The sequence below is a fragment of the Haplochromis burtoni genome, unplaced genomic scaffold, assembly GCF_018398535.1.
Source record: "Haplochromis burtoni strain Fernald_Lab_line unplaced genomic scaffold, NCSU_Asbu1 Contig_308, whole genome shotgun sequence".
Classification (NCBI taxonomy): domain Eukaryota; kingdom Metazoa; phylum Chordata; class Actinopteri; order Cichliformes; family Cichlidae; genus Haplochromis; species Haplochromis burtoni.
In genome coordinates, this window is record NW_024582669.1 from 525,078 (window position 1) to 545,129 (window position 20,052).

At 41.1% G+C, this 20,052-nt stretch overlaps 2 protein-coding genes across 2 annotated transcripts in view; one reads left to right on the forward strand and one right to left on the reverse strand.

Annotated features, from left to right (window-relative positions):
- Nucleotides 1-623: 623 nt before the first annotated feature.
- On the reverse strand, nt 624-10,987 carry LOC102288942 (5'(3')-deoxyribonucleotidase, mitochondrial). The gene is made up of 5 exons (XM_014339882.2): nt 9,711-10,987; nt 8,484-8,584; nt 5,838-5,898; nt 5,609-5,723; nt 624-3,130 (listed from the first exon to the last, which is right to left on the reverse strand). Exons 1-5 carry the CDS (start codon nt 9,981-9,983, stop codon nt 2,991-2,993), a joined length of 690 nt encoding a protein of 229 aa, XP_014195368.1. The 5' UTR covers nt 9,984-10,987; the 3' UTR covers nt 624-2,990.
- A 218-nt stretch (nt 10,988-11,205) lies between these two features.
- The window catches only part of cops3 (COP9 signalosome subunit 3), an 11,574-nt gene continuing 2,727 nt past the window's right edge, over nt 11,206-20,052 (forward strand). The window contains exons 1-11 of the mRNA XM_005941771.3: nt 11,206-11,497; nt 12,483-12,612; nt 13,320-13,432; nt 13,705-13,754; nt 15,934-16,026; nt 16,124-16,303; nt 16,397-16,537; nt 17,501-17,674; nt 18,361-18,447; nt 18,687-18,800; nt 18,926-19,006. Of these exons, the coding sequence (XP_005941833.1) occupies nt 11,443-11,497; nt 12,483-12,612; nt 13,320-13,432; nt 13,705-13,754; nt 15,934-16,026; nt 16,124-16,303; nt 16,397-16,537; nt 17,501-17,674; nt 18,361-18,447; nt 18,687-18,800; nt 18,926-19,006 (1,218 nt within the window). The 5' untranslated portion in view covers nt 11,206-11,442. The remainder of the gene's footprint in view (nt 11,498-12,482; nt 12,613-13,319; nt 13,433-13,704; nt 13,755-15,933; nt 16,027-16,123; nt 16,304-16,396; nt 16,538-17,500; nt 17,675-18,360; nt 18,448-18,686; nt 18,801-18,925; nt 19,007-20,052) is intronic.

The following is a 20,052-nucleotide window of genomic DNA, read 5'->3' on the forward strand; positions in this document are numbered from 1 at the left end:
CTGTCACCAAGTGCTCACTCATGTGAAATCATCTTATTGTGGGTGTTTTCTCTCTAATTTTGAAGAGTCTTTACCTTTCAATATAAAGTGAGGCGACTGAATTGGTGCTATGTGAACAAAAGTTAAATGAATTGTTGGGCTTCGTAGCAGTGAGTTTAATCAAATTAACAGCTGTCTGTGTAGGTTCTTTGTCATCCAGGTCATGACAGCCTGGGCAAGAACTGCAGAAACCTCTTAGATGCGAAGCGTGACATCTTCAAAAATCTAAAGAAGTCCAGCTGCCTTCTTTTTGAGCTCAAGAAAATTAAACGCTTCCATCTGTACAAATCATTTCATCAGCTTCTTGAGGTTTTTTCCTCAACTGATATGATCAGTGCAGAGAGCAACTACAACAAAGAGCACAAAGAGGAGCGTTCTTCATGTTTAGTTAAACCTCCCCCCAAAAGTGCCAGAATGTCAAACCACGAGTGTGGGCATGTTTCCAGACTTTGGCAGGAAGTTATCTATGCTTTCATGTGACTAAGCAGCATGCATTTTAATGAAAAAAATATAAAAACAACCAAACCCAATGAAACTTTTAATGGCACTGTTAAATGAAAGAAGATGTCCAAGTCATCAAGTTATTGTTTTTTTGCATGGGTTTTAATAGAGGTGGATCTAAACATTTCACTGGCAGAAACAAACATTTGCATTTGGATTGAACTGACATTTGAATATGTATAAGCTAGTCACAAAAAGACAAGCACTCAGCACTACATACATCTTTCATTACACATAATTAGCATCTACTGCGTAGGTCCCTGAAAAATATACCAGAAGAAATTAAAAAGCATTTTATCCCAGCATCTACATACCGTCTGTGCATCCTAAAGGGGACCTATTACTGCTTTGCTAGCTACAGGTGCTGTTACTCTGATGGGTGTTCATGTTAAAAGCATCAAGTTTCCAATGAGGTTAGCATTGGTGCAAGTAAGAAAAAGCGAGAATGCACTAAACACTCCATTTCAGGTACTTTTTTCCCAACTCTTTGCTCTGTATGATGTCAGAGAGTGCAAATATTGCAGGCACACAGGAAATTGGCACGTTTCCCTCAGAGAACGTATGAAATTAGGTGCCGCACCAAGGTTAGGTATTTTTAACTGTGAATCATATTCAGACATATTCTAGTAGAGTTGGTGAATAAAACTGTAAACGAGTATACAAAGGTCCCCTTTAAATGAGTGAAGCAGGACAGTGACACTGAGAAAGTGGTGATTTTATACATTTTATAAATGCTAAAAAATATAATAAAAATATAATTTCTAAAAATTAATACAAGTTAAGTTTTCAAGTAATTAATGACAAGCTGAAATAAAAACTTTATTTTTGGATTATTAAAACATTTTCTACAACTTAAATCTTGCGCGCCATGCTTCTGAAAACAAGCTCTAAAACAGGGGTGTCCAACGCCAGTCCTCAAAAGGTACCGTCCTGCAGCTTTTAGATGCATCCTTGTTCTGACACACCTGAATCAAATGAATGGCTTGTTATCAGGCCTTTGCCAAACTTGATAGTGTGCTGAAGAGGTAATCCAGTCATTTGATTCAGCTGTCTTTGAGTAGGGTTGCATGTAAAAGCTGCAGGACAGTAGCTCTGAAGGACTGGATTGGACACCCCGGCTCTAAAAATATGAACAGAATGGTGACATACCACTTATAAAACATAGTGATTACTGTTGCCGCTCCTATAGATTTCCACTTTTCCTTATTCTGCATTCTGTCATATCCATGCTGTTGCAATTGTGGATGTTTATATTAAACATGGGCAAAGTTTCAAATAATGAGGCCAATGTGTGCACAAATAGCCCCTACAGAATTCTCCATACACCCGATGCAAACTCCTGTTTGTGAGGGATAGCCAATCAGAACAAAGTTAGCTTTGGGAGGGAAGGGGGGGGGTATGGCTTGTCTATGACCAACGTTGAACTTGCGAGGTGGCAGAAGGGTCCAATGTAAACGAAATAATGATTATTATGAACTGAATCATGCAAAGCTACCCTACCACAATTTTGAATAACATATGGACTTGTCAGTGATATATTAATATTGAATAATGGTTCATTATTAACCAACACTGAACCAATGTTACTCAGTCTTCAGTGCCTACAACAATCTACACTAGCAATGTTTGGCAAGATGCACGTGTGCAGCTACTTTTCTCATTTGTGTATCAGTGAAATATTGAACAATTACATATTGTAAACAAAGAGCACCCATGTAGGCTTTTAAGCTTTTTAAAAACCAGAGTGGATTTCACAGTACTTTTGCATTTACATAACAGTGGCATGGCACATACCTACACAATACATGCAAAATAATGACAACCTAATAAAACAGTAATTTTGACTCCAAGTCACTGTCCTGTGTTTCTGTGTTCGCCAGTGCCCACGACTCAGGGTGTATTTTTGAGCTTTTTTGGGTGCAGCGGAGTGCCCTGTTGTGAATCACATCACACTGACTCACGAGTGCAACACGGTGCAGTTAAATATTGATAAGCCTTTTGCGATGAAGGCCACAGATAGACCATGCAGTGGCTCAGAAATCCATTTTGTCTGAATCTGAGAAACATCCAGAATGCAAACTGAGTCCATAACCGTCGAGGTCACTCAACACAATCTGTCCTTTCCACTTACCATGTATCGTTTTAAGAACTCCTTTTGTTGTTCTCATTCAGTGAGATTGTTCAAAATCTGGTCGCCAACACAAATTCATACAAAGTGTCAGAGTGCCCCCTTGTGGTCGAGCAAGTGAACATCCTCTTCCAAAAGACTGGATCAACAATCTGCTTGTACAGCACTTCCATTCAACCTGAAACGTAAACTGCTCATCCCGCTTAAGTCTCCACACCCTACTTAGTGGAGAACAAGGATGCCAAGGCAACAGCAGCGAGCCCCAGAACTTCCACTAACCCTGATGCCAGGCTGCTGTGGGGCTGAGCCGTGCAGGAGCTCCTCACTGCCTTTTGCTGTCCAGGATGGCCCTCCAATCATCTGACCATGACAGGAGTCGTCTCTGGGGGAGGCTGAGGGGCAGGTGCTTGTTGTGGCAGGCAGTGAACAGGATGTGCTCCCACGCTGGATTTGGCTCCACACCTGTCCAAGTCACAGAAATATAAACATTATTTAAGTAGCAGCTCCCTGTATTTAAGTGTGTGAAGGATATAAATTGTCCTGACAGACCGTAGGAACGCTGCAGCAGCTGCCTCATGAGGCAATCAAAGCATTGAAAATGGATGCAAATAATTATAACACCCACACCGAGTTTCACAAACATTATGATGCAAAAGTCCTCTTTAAAGATTTTGCTTTGTTCTTCATTTGTTCTTGTTCTTTCAGTGATTTAAAAATAATAGTTATCATCCCTGATCTGCTCAGATCAGAGAACTACTGTACTTTCCTACTGAATTAACTGCGGCAGCAATAATTTACACAACTCAAGCCGACTAACTTTGAGATCTACTCATAAGTTAAATACGCAGCATTTCAAGATTTTTTTTATTTTATTTAGGCAAATCCGCACTCACAGCCAGCATCAGACATTAGTGTGTATCTGCACATTATTACGTAAAAAAATCTTTGCACTCTGGAACTCTGTTTGAAAAAAATGACTAATGTACAAATGTGTTCTTTTGATAAAAAAAAAAAGTAATGAAAAACTGACCGTCACACCAAAGCATGTGCACATTTGGAAAGCTGCAGCTGTTTTAGCATGATGGTTACAATTTGAATAAAAATGTAATCAGGTGTGAAAACATTTCATTCTAGCAATCTAATGCAATATTACTGCTGCCACCTTTAGCATGACAGGGGGCAAAGCATAAACTGTGTATAGAAAATGAACAATGGCAACATAATGTTCATTCATCACTTCGTTTTGGAGTCTACATTTTATAGCACCAGTGTTGCCATGTTTTTGGCTTAGATTTAGACTCAGCTAACACTGGTTTCTTTACCAAGCTGCATCCTCCGACACCTGCTAATTTAAACACTACATCACAGACTAATAAAATGCTTGAATTTTACTGGACCTGGAATACAAACTTCTTGGATGGGCTGTTGCACACAACCATCATTATCTGTCACCTTTATGAAATATCCTCCAAAAGGCTACAGACAACTGCCTATGTTGGCCAACCAACTTGGCTTAGCCCCGGATTTTAAGTCCCAACAAAATCTAGATGGGTAAGTACAAATTTTTTCATGGTAAACTGATGAGAGAGCAGTGCGTGAGGTAAGCTGCAGGCACTGCTTTCACGGCTCAGAGATCAGTTATGATCTGCGCTTTGTGTGGAAACCCAGCTAGCATTATCAATGACCTTCAGTGGTATAGTCTCGGCTCACCTGTAAAAGTCAGCGCATGAAAACACCTGGGAAAGGATTTTAGGACTAGGAAAACAAGGAAGGACTGTCTTTTGAGGACATCAATGTTCACATTTTGGACGAAGAAAGGGTTTAAGAGAGGAATAAAGGAGGCCATCTAGACCCGCTGTAAACAGCTGTCATTGAACAGAGGCGGTGGCTTATGGCACCAGCTATCAGCCACATATGCTCCCGAGTTCTTTTCCCATGTGTTTCAACCACTCACACCTTGCCTTAGGTGACCTCAATCGCTCACATGACAGTGGGGTGGGGTAACGTCTAACAGAGGTTTCCTCTGTCATCTGTTGGCTCATATAATATCTCACATAACTAAGAGTGGGTTAACAATCCTCAAGACCACCTTTACTGGAAGAGTTTGCTACCAATTATTCTAGAACTGAAGAAGCTGCTTGGATGAGACGTGAAATGTCTTCAAAACCTAAAGAAGTCTAGTTGGCTTCTTTTCAGCTCTCAAGACTACCATTCTTTGTGTTCCCATATTCAAGTTCAGGAAGATTATCCTGGATCCAAATCCACCATCACTCATGCTTGCGTGGATTCTCTACAGGTACTTCAGCTTCAGACTAATTGGGGATTCTTAGTTGCCCATAGGTATGAATGTGAGTACAAATGGTTGTCTCTCTATGTTAGCCCTGAATCGGACTGGCGACCTGTCCAGTGCGTACTGTGTTTCTTATCCTATGGCAGCAGGGAAAGACTTCCCTGAGACCTTGAACTGGACAAGTGGAGGAAGATGGATGGATGGATCAAATAACACTCCTTAACCTTGTTGTTTAGCATCTTGTTGTATCCTATTGTGCTGTTGATCTTCTCATAGGTCATTTAGGTGCTTTTTCAGTGGGCATTAGTGCGTTTTCCCCTCATTATTTGTTAGCATCTATTTTTATTTTTATGAACGACAACATGGCCTTGACTACCCAGAATGCACTGCGATTGCAGCGCTCTACTGAAATTTGCAAAATGAAATGAAGCAAGCTAAAAATAAGTAGTTTGAATGCTTTTTGTTTTTGTTTAGCTAAACTTATTGTTCAAAAATGTTGGTTTTTCATGAAAGCCATAGAGGCTAAACCGGAGCAGTTTGCTTCACAGACCAAAAATAACCTAAAAAGATTGTTAGAGCATTAATATTAAAATAAAAGAATCATGATACACACAAAAGTGCACCCACACAAAGTTCCACGGAGGCCTCACCTAGAATGTCGGGTTTGTCGTCTATCAGGAGGTCGCCGGTGATTAACGTCTTGTCTCGGGTCAGAATGACTTGTTCCAGGAAGTCACGGCCCAGATGCTTCTCCACCCAGGCATACTAGACAAAAACACACACACACACAGCAGATGAGATCTCATCAGCAAAGAGTGGAACACATTAATCATTTCCACAGAGAAATGGATATTTGTTATTGATTTGCAGTAGGCCTACCTTCTCATGTGGGCAGTGTTTGTAATGTTTTATAGGGCTGGTGCAAATAAAGACATCTGTGCTGCAGAAACAAAGGGAAACAAACAGACCAGAGTGGAAAAGTTACAAACACACAGTATTATGTTTACCTTCCAGCTGCTTAGGCCTGAACTTTTATGACAGGAATTCATGTGGGGAAGGTTCCCAGTAAACATGAAATCATGTGTATGGTGCATTACCCTGATGGGAGAACGTGCACATTCAGGCACTGGTGGCTAAAGAAAGCCATTCATTTTTAGCAGCAGAAGAAATGTAAGCGAAGTTCATAACTTTTGGTATTTTTAGATGTTATTCACGTGCATTCTCCTCTGAGAATAATCCCAGAAAAAATAAAAAAGTAGTCACAGTCTGTGTCAGGCTGATTCAGATCACACTTATTAAAATATCATCAAAAACTACACGCGACCGTCCCCGAGTAAGACTCGGGGTGATGTTTTTTAAATCATTTATTAGAAAGATGGGGGGGAAAAATACTGAAAATATCACAGCATGGGGCCATCTGAGTCGTGAGGCTGAGTGAACGGGAGAACAGCGTGGTGCTGGCGTGCACAAAGACAGGCTGTGTGGTGACACAACATGGAGGCCAGATGTCTGTAATTGTCCCTATGGCCTGCTGCTGTCACTGACTGCAGAGCACAAATAGATCATACAGAGAAGACAGACAAACAGACCATCACATTCACTACTGATGCCAGGCCTAGGAGGCTTTACGGCAGCCTCGACGCTTGATGCCTTCAGGCACAGCCCTGAGTGGCAAGTTGTCTCTGTTTTGGCAGCGTTGAGGACCCAAAACACAATCACTGTTTTAATGTGTGTAAAAAATATATAAAATGTGCTCCAAACATAAATATCAAATTTACGTGTATATTATAGAATCTAGTCTTGCTGGCTTTTGTGAGTGACTGGAATGAGCAACAGGGGCTTTCTGACTTGATTCATTTGGTCAGGTTCAGACAAAACAGAAAAAACCTCCATCAAAAGGAGGCGTTCACAATCCGTCTCAAAAATCACAGACAGAATAAAAGATGGATCTACAGTATTGTGCAAAAGTCTTGAGCCAATCCTAATTTGTATTTGGTTCCGTGGAAGCTAAGAAAAGTGCAGTAAAGTCAGTTGAATCTTAGAAAAAGATTGCTCAGCTTAACAAGCATAAAACATTATTTTTTGTCACCAAAAGGTGATTGACAAAGAGCTATTAGCCAAAAACTTGCCTTATTTCAGCATGGTGTGGAGTGTGTTCTTAAGAATTAGAGGAAATTGAACAGGTGAATGACAAAAGAAGAACAGGAGATGAACAGTATCTGAAAATCATATCTTTAAGAACTAGGGAAAAAAAGAATCAAGCAAAGAGCTGAAAACAGATCAGAGAGATGTATCTTGAGTTGATCTACTGTTCGATAAAGCCTTGTCAGAAATTGTGTCAGTGGAAGGATGACTGTCAAGAACCTGTGCTTAAGAAAGGGAAACAGAGAGAAAAGGCTGACGTATCCCAAACTACATAAGAAGTAGACTGAAAATCAGTGGCGACAGGTCTGATGGAGTGATGAATCCAAATTTCTTTTTTTTTGTTCAGATCGTCAGTCTCTACAGCTGCCTATAAAACATGGTGGAGGCTCTGTCATGGTTTGGGGCTCTATTTTAACCAGTAAAGTTGGGGATGTTGTCAAAATTGGTGGAATTATGAACACAAAAAGCACACAACACTGGCTGTATTGAAGAACAAAGGCGGTCATACCAAATATTGACTTTCAAGCTCATTATATACTGTATACTGTTATATACTGTGATTCTTCCCTCAGCTCTCTTTAAGCGTTCCCTGTCTAACCCAACCTGTGGCATCCTTTTCTGTCACACCAACCCTCTACATGTCCTCCTTCACTACATTGATAAATCTTCTGTGTGTGTTCCCCTTTTCCTTCTGCCCAGTAGCTCAATTTTCACCGTTCCTTTGTTGCGGCACCCATTTCCCATTTTCATAGGAGAGTGTGAAGAAATGGTGGCGCATGGCTTTTACATAACACTGTAGCTTCTGGGCCTAAAAAGGACGCCAATGCCAAGTGTCTTAAACATGCTTTCTTTTTAATGACCATCAGGGGGGGATAGGTGCAGGTGTAAAGAACACCTGGTCTTATAAAAGTCTATGGGAAAACAGCCCTCTGACCTGTCCCAGGTAAACACTTTGCTGATGTGTTTAGGAGCACAGTCACTCATTTCAGGCTTCCCGCCTCCCAGCTTTTCTTGTAAACTGGGCTGAGCAGGCCATTGCTGCTTTGCGGGGCTTTTGTATGAAAACAGAGCCTTAAAATGCAGCCAGCTAAATGTAGAGACTGTGGAGGAAGTCAGATAAAGTGAACTAAACAGGGTGAAACTGTGTGGAAAATGATAAACAAACCACAGAGCCTGGCATTATTTTGCAAAGTTAAATACATATTAACTCAGAACACCATTTCCCCCACCTCCCTTCTGATCAAAGTGCTACATGCAAATATCTAATCATGCACATTCTTCTCCCATTATGGTGATTTAAGCCACTTGTGATACAACAAGAACTCCTCTCAGTCTCTTTTGTGTATGTGAGATAAATGCACTGCAACTTCCAAGACCTACTCATTCATCTCGGCCATCTCCTTGACCGCCTCCACTCCTCCTGGTAGCGGGTCCAAGTCTATGAAGAAACCTTTGGACTCCCAGATGCTGATAGCTTTTTCCTGGAGTTTAAAAAAAGGAAACAAAACACATGCATACAGCTTATCTGCAACCGTGTAAATTAATCAGGTGCATGTACAGTATGTGTATCCACTTGAGTCTTCATGAGCCCTGAAGAAGTAAAGTCCAAAAGGCCAACTTCTGTGGACATGATTACAAGGTAGCACTTTGCTTCTTGCTTGGAGTAGGTGAATTAAGACACTGAAGGAAACACATAATCAAATGGAGTAGTGAGTGAACTGCTCAACACTTCACATTACAGTGAACCACAAGGAAATCGAGGTTGTGTCATTCATCCACACAAACCAATTCAAGAATGCGCATCCATGGCTGTGTCTACACATGAAGCGGGGGTGACACCAGCCCCTTAAAAGTCCCCCAATCCTAATTAATGCTACTGAGCTAGAGCGCTGTTAATCTCACAATCCCCAGAGCCATGGGATGAGAGCAAGGATAATGCCTGATTTAGACTAATCTACACTGTAACTGTAAATTCCTATGCCATAACCTTCCATGCCATATAGTCTGACCCGACATGTAGTTACATTTCTCGGGTTACGTGGAAGGTTGTGGAGTACGATTAAACTATTTATTGTTTCTTTTTAACCAGAAACATTTAAAGGTATTTGCAGTTCCAGTTATACTATGATGTAGATTTGCCGCAGAAGTCTAAATCATGCACGAGACCAGTAGTAGCAATGTAGTACATGTGATTATTCTGCTTCCACTGTAAAAATTCCAGCATTTAATGTCCATTCATATTATGCTACTTTCTTCTAATTTTCACTGTATTCTGGATGAAAATATTGCAATGCAATAGTCCAATACTTACTAAGAAGATTAGAAGGTACTGAAAAAGTGGGGGCATCTTTTGTTTTTTGTTTTTCAGAATTCTGACAAAAAAATACATTTTTCCCAGTGGCCATAATCCTCTTCCATAAATACTCCTGTACCACCCTATTGAAAAGGTCCCAGTCCAGAGCAGTCAGAAACTTGACTGTTAACCATATGTAAATGAGACAGACAATCTTTTGAATTAAAACTTGTAAAAAATAAAAATAAAAAAACCCAAATCGAGAAAGCCTAAGTTGAATTTCAGCCACTATATTTAGTGCTGCTGTCACTCACACAAAGGTCACTCCTCAGCTGCCCGTACTGCGTTGACACCCAAAACCCTCTCCTGTCCTCCAGGGTGATGTAGGGCTCCGTCGGGTACCTGGCCCGATACTTCTTCAGGAAACCCCCCTCGAAGTCCGCCAGGACTCCGTCCATGTCCACCAGGACCCGCAGTCTCTTCCCGGAACGAGAGATGAACGACATGTTTGCGCAAATCCTCTTAATGGGATCTCGGAGCAAAGTTTTCCCTCTTCCTAGTAGGCGTGTTGCACTAAGCAGCAACATTTTTCACGCCCTCGGTCTCTGCCCTCTCCAAACAGTCAGCAGAAACAGCTTGTAAAGTCGGCATGGGACTTACACAAACAAAAATAATTCCAGACACTGGAGCTAAACCCCTTTCAGTACTCGTTTTCGACACTGTTATTTGCCCCTTGTGAATTTTTGTCCAACTTTTCACATTCTGAGCGGCAGTTGAGCTAACAGACGCTGGCTAGCTGACAGGCTAGCACCACAGCAGCCGCAACGGGCAGTTCAACTGTGACCTGCCTGTGGCGGTCACAGTTGCCGGGAGCTCTTTGTATCGTTTGTCAGTGTGTATTAGCCGCCCGGCATCCAAGGCATGCCTTTCTAAAATTCCACAGCATATGAGATAAACAACATATGCTGTTAGAGCTGTCTGAGGTGAAACGAGAAGTAAACAACTGGAGCTGCTGCACCAAAGGGAGAAGCGCTCAGCTGTAAGAACAAACTGTACTACGAGCCCGTGCGCAAAAAAGATCTCACATGACCAAGATGGTTCACTCCTCAGCTGTTTTCAGGAGCCATGTACAGTGAAAAATATAAAATTTTACAACAATACGAAGGTTTTACCACAACAATAATCATACACGCAACGTGTGTGATTATTTATTGGCTAAAGAACTGTCGTTAGTTAGGTTCATTGCAATTTATGCACAGTCATCTCTTTATGCCCAAATGTGACAGCTTATTCTGAATGATGGATAGGAAAGGGGCAAAACATTTAGCATCAGACAGGGGAGCTTCCAGAGATCCATCACTTGTGCATGAAATACGTTTGTGTGTGTGTGTGTGTGTGTGTATGTGTGTGTGTGTGTGAGAGAGAGAGAGAGAGAGAGAGAGGATGCTGGAGGCAGACCATCTAAGTCTAAGTCTAAGACCAAAACTTAACTGGTTACTGGTATTTAAAGATATCAAATTTATTCAATTTTAAACAAAAACTTGATTCAAATCATATATAAATTCAATCATATTTATCAATGTATCAATGTCATCATATTTTCGTTTCCCCAAAGGAGCAGCACTATAGTAGTCCTGTAAAAGTAGTTAGACAAGAGGTCTTACCATAAAACATCTACGTTAACCCCGGTATGTACGTCACTTCCTTTATTTCCTAGTCCTCAAAGAGAGAAGTTGAAGTCCATTTTAAATAAACACACACTCGCGCAATATATATCTATATATAGATATATATCTATATATAGATATAGATAGATATATAAAAGCAAGTGTGTTTCAATACTACCAGCAAATCTGGTAGCTGGCCCTTTAAGAATTCAACGGTCGGTTCTCTAAACCTCCTTGCGGTCTGTTCTGTTCTTACGATCTCGCGATAGCCTCACCTCAGTGGCGGCTGTGTGGCCCCCTGTCTTAGTCCGGACGGAGTTGTTTCTGACGTTTGAATGAAATACAGTGCAAATTACCTCCACGTTGGACCCAGGAAATAATGGCTTCAGCCTTGGAGCAGTTTGTGAACAATGTGCGGCAGCTCTCCGCTCAAGGTAGGGTTGATAAACTCATTAGAGTCTGAAGTATTAGCTAGTTAGCTAGCATATGCTATCCAATGCCTTGCCGATAGCTAGGCAGTCAAACTGGTCAGAGGCTTCTTTTTGCTTTATCATGTAAACACATCGCTAAAACGACCTTATGTCGCTGTAGTTCCTATGTAAACTACCACGAGAAGATGCGGTATTACACAAGGACCCGAAGGATAACTGCATAACGTGCATGTCATCAAACTAGATGTGAAAATTATACTTTTTGTTTTTGATCTAGAAAATAATTTCTGGGGACTGCCTACCGGTAGTCCCGCCCTAGCCTCATATAATTGGCTAGCGGACTGAATTGGCAAATATTATTGGCTCGAAGTCATCTGTCAATCCTGCTCGCATTACCTCTGTTGCAAGGCCTTGACAGGACACTTGGCCAGCCGATTTCAATTGAAATGCCCATCCGCAGCGCGGCGGCGGTTATACACAGTTTTATGAGTCTGTGTGTCTTCTAGGTTTATAAAGAATAGCTTCTTTGGATTCGTAAACAAGAAAATTCCTATTTCATCCATAATTTGACCAATTAAACAACAAAGAAAATGTATCACTGTGCATTATTTCTCCTATCAACATACAACAACTTTACTGATAATAGTTGTAGTGGGGTTGTGGTCATACTGATTGTGTCTAGTCTTTGTAGCGTTTCCAGCTAAGTTTTTGTCCATGTGCCCTCCTTGTGTGCTTTGCCATGTAATAACAACCTTGTGAAATAGAAACCTGATGACATTAAATCTCAGCATAACAACCTGATTTTATTCTACATCTGGTGGGCTGGTGTCAAAAATATAATCTGCACCTAGACCTGCAAAACAAGTTACCTTAAGCCTTTAGAAAGACACCCTAGTTTGGACTTCCCATAGATTTAAAAGGTCGGTACAAAAAGTTAAGTGTGGTTAAATTTCTCAATGTTGACCTCAATTTCCCTTCATCCCTCCAGGCCAGATGACTCAGCTATGTGAGTTGATCAACAAAAGTGGGGAGCTGCTGGCCAAAAATCTGTCCCACCTGGACACGGTGCTGGGGGCCCTGGACATCCAGGAGCACTCCCTAGGTGTGCTGGCTGTGCTGTAAGTTTCCACTATAACTTTCTTCTGTCTCAGTTACCACATGACAAGAAATTTTTCTCATAAAGTTTTTTTCCCCTCTAACTGGTCTATTATTATTATCAGTATTATTAATATTAATATTAATTTTTTTTTAATTAGTTTACATTTTGGTGTTTCACTGCACTCTGCTTTCGTTCTGCTGTTCTTGGCCAAGATATTCTCCTAATGTTGTGTCTATTGAAGGTCAAGTTGTACTTTTTGTGTTGGTTGAGGAAGAGGCGGTAGTTCTTTAGAGGAAGTCTCTTGGAAAAATGACAGAGCCAGCTCAGGATTTAGAGGAAAATGAGAGGAAAAGTTGACAGATAATAAGTTCCTGCATATAATGTTCTATTGAAAGGGAATAATCTCTCTCACTTCTTCAAATTGTTTCCTTTCTTTAAAATTTCCACACATTCTCTGCACTATAGCAAATCCTGCACAGACGTGACACTGCTAAAGGTTTTCTGTTGCCTTTACAACTGATAATAAATAACACAGAAATGAAAGCTATTATTTCCTGTTTACAAAATCAATCTCGCTTCTGCTTACCCAACATTGCGTCTGATCGATACATTTCCCTCCTTACTCAAAACTCAGCCCTTTAGCTCTAAATGATTTTTAAAAATCGGCAAACTAATGCTAAGTTTTGGCTAACCCCCCTTCCTTCCTTCCTTCTGCTTTTGCTCCAGATTTGTGAAGTTCTCCATGCCAAACATCCCTGACTTTGAGACGCTCTTCTCCCAAGTCCAGCTCTTCATCAGTACATGCAATGGGGAGCACATTAGATATGCAACAGACACTTGTAAGTCTCATTGTTCAGTGAACTTGTTTTGTGTCAAGTTTTTTTTTTAAATTTGTTTTTGTGATTGTTAAGACAGAAGCATTTCGTGTATGCGTTTCTAGCTGAGCTGTCATGAATCGCTACTTGTGTTCATATATTTTACACAAGGTTATATAAATGTTGTTGGTATCAGTCACAGCTTTGTATCAGTGGTTTGAAATCTGTTATGTGGATTTATGGGATCTGGCAGAATCCACGTGGTTAATCATAACTCCTCTGTTTTCCTGCCACAGTTGCTGGTCTCTGCCACCAGTTGACAAACGCACTCGTAGAGCGGAAACAGGTAAGAATGTCTCTTTCTATCATTCTGAGCCTAATCCAACTAAGGCTACGTTCACACTGCAGGTCTTAATGCTCAATTCCGATATTTGATCAAATCTGTTTTTTTTTTGTCTGCTTGTTCACACTACAAATAAAATGTGACAGCAAACGCGCTCTAGTGTGAACCCTCAAAGTGGCCCGCATGCGCAAAAGAAGACGTCACACACAACGCGCTCTGTTTAGACCCAGACCACACAGTATTGTTTGACTGATGGCCCTTTAATATAAAGACTTTATTCGGACTTTACGTTTCCCAATTTTTTTTTAAGTTATAAAGTTATTTACATATGGCCTAATAATTATCCTTATTGCTGTTTTAGAGAGGAGCGGTGCTTCAAAGGATAGTTGCAGATTTCTGTCAGAATCTGCAGATTATACAGTACAAATAAAATGTTCACGTTTCTCCAACGTTGTCTTCCCAACAGTTTCACTAACATCTACACTGGATGGCAGGAAGCGTCCACGATGTCTTCTCGGGCGCTTCTCCGGCGCTGATAATAGGCGTCTGTCTTGTGTCAGTGATGTAAAAGACGGATTTAATGTGACATGACCGTTCAAACAGCAGTCGCTTTCTAAAACATCAGATATATATCGGATTCAGTACCACATACGAAAGTGACTCAGGTCAGGTTTGAAAATATCGGATTTGTGCTGTTCACACTGTCATACCATGATCGGAAATGGGTCGCATAGGGTAAAAAAAAAGGTTGGATTTGATGCGCTTTTGCCTGCAGTGTGAACGTAGCCTAAATAGTGATGTCGTTTAGGCTTGACAAAAGTAGGGCTATGTTGTAAAAGTGAATGCTTAACAAAAAAAAAGAACACTATTGCATTTTTAAATTTTATTTTTTGTAAGAGAACTGTTAAGATTTGTTCATGATACATCTCCCTAGAAGAAAATGCCTTCTGCATTCTCTGTCCCTCTGTAGATTATGCAGTATGTAATCCTGTTGCACTTGTGCCAAGCAGTTTGTTTTCATTCAGCCCGTGCAGTCGGCTGCACTGTTGTGGCTGCTAATGAAGATCAAGAAGCTTTAATATCAGCGGAAAGAACAGAAAGCAGGCAGGCTTTCTGTATTTCCTGGTGCTTCTGTAATTCTTGGTTTTACACTTCATGAGTCTGACTAGTTTGTGGCTTCAGAACTTTTGTCTTCTGCCAGAGGCCACATGTTTTTAAACAGTGTGTATTTATCTGCAGGCTGCTGATTTAGTGACATCCACACAATTGTATCTCTTGAAGCTAAAGGGGTTAGGGCCTTTCCTGTCAGCAGTTCATTTGATATCACTCACCCTACGCGCCACCATTGCCATACCCTCGTCAGCATTTCCTACTGAATTAGATTGTGTTTGTGGGATCGGGTGCTTTCTTAAGGAGTTGGTATAAGAGTAATCCTTTCTAGTTGTTTATCATTGCTCGGATGGGCGTGAAGTGAATGCAATAACAGTAGTCCTTGTTGTGGTTCTTAGCTTCAATGAACAAGCAACCTGTTGCTGGTGCTAGCTATAACCTACAAGAATTACCACCAGCAGCTACAGTTCATGAGGGTGGATGAGAGACTCTGGAGAGTAATATTAAGGACTGCCACAACAGTAAGCCAGGTTGCAGCCACTGAACACTCAAAATAATGGCGAGGAGACTGCCAACAGACAAATGTATACTTGGGTGTTGATATATCTGGATGGCCAAATCAAGTCTGTGCGTGGGGAAAAACTGCAAGTGTATTTATCCGCGCTCTCACAAGCAGCAGGAGAGTCACATGACCCTACTGTCTAATACAGCACCCAACCCCCCAACCCCTAAACTTCCTTCCACCTGAATGATCATGTTGGTGTTTATCTCCTAAATGCTGTGTGGCCTACATAGTGTGTGTGTTGCATTTACCTTGCAGCTAAAACCAATTTCCCCCCTTTGGTCAGAATGAAATGAGTCAGTCACAATCATTTTTCATCACAGGGCTCACATGAGTCATTTCATCACTAAGACAGCGCTGAGTTTCAGCACCACAGTGGAGCATGTTTTCCTTTCCCTTCTTGATCTAAATATTTTAGCGTGTTCTTCAGGCCCTGACTGTTTCCAGCACATTTGGGTGTCTCAGGACGACTTTCAGCTTAGTAACTCACAATTTCTCCTCTTCTGACAGCCATTGAGGGGTGTCGTGGTCCTAAAACAGGCAATAGACAAAATGCAGATGAACACAAACCAACTTACCTCAGTTCACGCAGACCTGTGTCAGGTAAGTTCTTAGCATCATCCCAGTTGTAATCCCAGCACATCTCCTTTTCCATATGCAGTCTAAGCCACTTGTTCACCTCTTATATGTTCTTCTGCAGCTGTGTTTGTTAGCAAAGTGCTTCAAGCCAGCCCTGCCCTTTTTGGAGGTGGACATGATGGACATCTGCAAGGAGAACGGAGCCTACGACGCAAAGCACTTTTTATGTTACTACTACTATGGTGGCATGATCTACACGGGCCTCAAAAATTTTGAAAGAGCACTGTATTTTTATGAACAGGTACTGTCTTTACAGTCTTTTTGTTGCCTCCTGAATTTAAACGTTCTTTGCGGCATCACTGCACATGCTTTTGTTTTTAATTTTCTGTGACAGGCAATAACCACTCCAGCCATGGCAGTGAGCCACATCATGTTGGAAGCCTATAAAAAATACATCCTGGTGTCACTTATTCTCCACGGCAAAGTGCAGCAGTTGCCCAAATACACTTCACAAATAGTAGGGAGGTTCATCAAGGTAAGGATGCATGACGTGTGGGTGATATTTTTTTCTTTTTAGAGGTGTAGCCAAGAAGTGTCATTTTCTAAAATCACCAAAAAGTAGTAATAATAATAGTGTATTGATGCTCAGTAATGGATAGATTAACATTTAGGTTCATGCATGAAGAATCAGTGATACAGATCGACAGACTGGCTGTTAAAATGTTGTTTTTTTGCCTGCTAGGCTGAGTCTCAGTGGGAAGGTGAACCATTCATTCTCTTAGCTAGAATGTGGAAAAGTTATTAAGCTGAATTTGATGAAACGTCATAGAAAAGTGGAGCTCGGGCAAAGGAAGAACTCACCAACATTTTTCTTTAAAGTTACGATAAGAGCATCAGCATTGGTGTAGGCATCAGGGGTAGGATGTGAATGCACTTCAATTATTGGTTTACACTAATTGGAAAGTAAACACCTCTGAGCACCTAAAAGACTCAAAGATGAATCGTTACTTGGACAGAGTCAAAAGCACTGATTTCAATCAGATTTGATAAAAATACCGTCACACACGAGGTGAACACAAAGGCTCACCTGTCATTTTGCCTTTTATGTATCAGACAGCTGCTCACACAGAAAGTTGTTTGTTTGTTTTTTTTTCTTCTCCCACACTGTGCAGCGCTGCTTTGTAGCCTCACGGCTCACTCACTTAACTGAACGCAGCAGAACAGAGAGTCAGTAAAAGCAAGCAGATCAAGATGTCAGTGTCACGCAGTAGCTATTTTTTTTATTTTTTTGTAAATCAAAAAATCACTGTGGGCTGTGAAAAGCAGCAAAATCTGCTCACAAAGTTTCTAAGTTTCAACAACAACTAATATTTGGAACAGTTGAATATTTATGTGCAGCCGTAGTGTGAGCCCATCAGGAAAAGCCACTTATTTATTTTGCTGCTACTGAGCTATCCGTCTATAATTGCGTTTGCTTTTTTTCTTTTTTGTGCCTCAGCCCTTGAGCAACGCATACCACGAGTTGGCTCAGGTTTACACCACCAACAACCCGGCCGAGCTGCGCAGCCTGGTCAACAAACACAGCGAGACCTTCACACGAGACAACAACACGGGCCTGGTCAAACAGTGCCTCTCCTCTCTCTACAAGAAGAATATCCAGAGGCTAACAAAGGTGAGCTGTGTGTGTGTTTTCTATGTGATGTGTGATATTAACACACTCCCGATGCCTTCAAGAGATAAGCTTCACTGGGTAGCTTGTGTGACTTTACTTTAGGAAATATTCAGTTGTAGGAAGAGAGACGTCAAGAACGTAGAAATGTCTCTGTCGTCTTGAATCATCTGTGGCGCAGTTCATTAGAGGTCACGATAATCAAAATGAAAGGAAACGCAGCCAAAACATGGGTGTGCCAAGACAGATGCTGACATCTGATAACTGGCTGTTGGCCCATCTTTGCTAAAACGACTAACAACAATGACTCTTGAGCTTTCAGTTTCCACCTGTTGGGTCATCTTGTTCACATTACCAAGAAGACTGAAGTTAGAGGGGCTGTGTGACACATAAAACTTGAGTTTCACACTCCATACAGCCTATAGGTTAAATCCAGGCCCAGTGCTGTCTGGATATCACTTTGGGTTATCTTAGGTTCATGTTGCACATGCCAGCTCAAACAGACAGGCACAAATCCAAAGCACCAGCTAGCCAGACAACCCAGAGTACTGAGAGCTTCTTTACTGAGGTTAAAGAGACGTTTGTTGAGTTGTCAAGGGATTTATTTGAAACAAACTGGAGTTTAGATGGCGGGTTTTTGCCCATTCACTAGATCTGATATCGGTTTTTCCTCTGTGCGAACCCCACAGACCTTCCTGACACTGTCTTTGCAAGATATGGCGAGTCGAGTGCAGCTTTCAGGCCCGCAGGAAGCAGAGAAATACGTCTTACACATGGTGAGTTCTCCAGAGAGACCAAAGCACAAAAAATACAATCCAGTTGATGCTGATAGAAATCACGATATCCAACTTTACGTGTTTGTGAAATGGTTTGATATTTTTTTTAGCTATAGATGTATTACACAAGTCTTTTATCTGTTGTGTTGGACCGTTTTGGACTTGAAGGCCTTAACGACCATATAACAATAGTCTTTACGCTGGATTTTCTTCATTCCCTCTTGTTTTCTTCTTTGCAGATTGAAGATGGTGAGATCTATGCTAGCATTAACCAAAAAGATGGTATGGTCTGCTTCCATGACAACCCTGAAAAATACAACAACCCAGCAATGCTCCACAAAATTGACCAAGAGGTGTGGAGGCTCAGATCTGTGTTCACTGTTCTTGTGCTTTGCATGGATTGTTTGCAGTTGCAATACACAAATCCTGCATGAATTTTTGAAAATGAGCACGTGTCTTTTTTTCCCTCTCTTTTCAGATGTTGAAATGTATACAGCTGGATGAGAAACTAAAGTCTATGGATCAGGAAATCACAGTAAACCCACAATTTGTGCAGAAGGTGAGGGGGGGCTCCAGCAGCACTGGAGTTGCTTTTTCTTATTTTGGCTTATGTGTGTATTTTTGGTAGAATGAGCCAGACTAAAGATGTTCTCCTGTCGGCGTGTATGTTGTCCAAAAAGTTCAAATTTTAAACTTTTTTATTGAAGCAGAGGATAAGATGCGTAGAGGTTTAGAAACAGTGTGATCACTGTTTGTTGCACATGTGGCATGCCTGAGCAGATTGTGTTGCCAAGTCACATGGTGTCTTCAGTCACTGTTTCATGAAATCCATTGCTGGGCGTTTGATAAACACTGACTCTGTAATTCTCCCTTTTCAGTGTAACTGACATGCCGCTTGTTATGCAATGTGCGATCATAAGGTTTCGCATTTCCATCCATAAAAATCAAAAACTACACCTGATTCAAATTATAGATCTCTCCCTTCAAGAACATTTCCAACTGTGCAAGTCAGAAAACGGTCCTAGCCTGGTGCTTCTTTTTCCCTTTTTAAAGATTGCCCCCTGGACGTCCTGTTTTGACCGCTTGCCCTTGTGTGTCTACATTTACACTATGGTGCTAAAACTTGCACAAATTTGCACATTGGCTTCCGTTTCAAACTAACCCAACCTTCCTTATGGAGGGTAGCGAGCCCTTGGCTGTAGACAAAAACCAAGACGCTGTTTTGGATGAAGAATCTGATCCAAGCTTATCAGGTCGGGAATGTGACCACAAGAATGCTTTCACTTTTAGTTTTTTGGGCTGTTTGTGGGGTCGTTCACCCTAAACTCAGGTGTAGGATGCTTTCCCAGCTATAACAGCGTGAGAATTATTTTTCTTAACCAAATATTTATTAGTCCTTTATTTATCCAGGCAAAAAATCTCATTGAGATTAAAAATCTCATTTTCAAGAGAGACCTGGCATCATGGCAACAAAAGTCAAAATACACATAAGTATATAACATTTAAAACAAATACAATATCCCATATAGGGCTGCCACGATTAGTCGACTAGTCACGATTATGTCGACTATTAAAATCGTCGACGACTAATTTAATAGTCGACGC

What these genes read in the sequence shown, in the direction of transcription:
- LOC102288942 (XM_014339882.2), bottom strand. Translation starts at nt 9,983, where the DNA reads ATGTTGCTGCTTAGTGCAACACGCCTACTAGGAAGAGGGAAAACTTTG. An exon ending in GAGATGGCCGAGATGAATGA is followed by an intron (nt 5,899 to 8,483) that starts GTAGGTCTTGGA and finishes TTGTTTCTGCAG; the next exon opens with CACAGATGTCTTTATTTGCA. An exon ending in AACACTGCCCACATGAGAAG is followed by an intron (nt 5,724 to 5,837) that starts GTAGGCCTACTG and finishes GTTTTTGTCTAG; the next exon opens with TATGCCTGGGTGGAGAAGCA.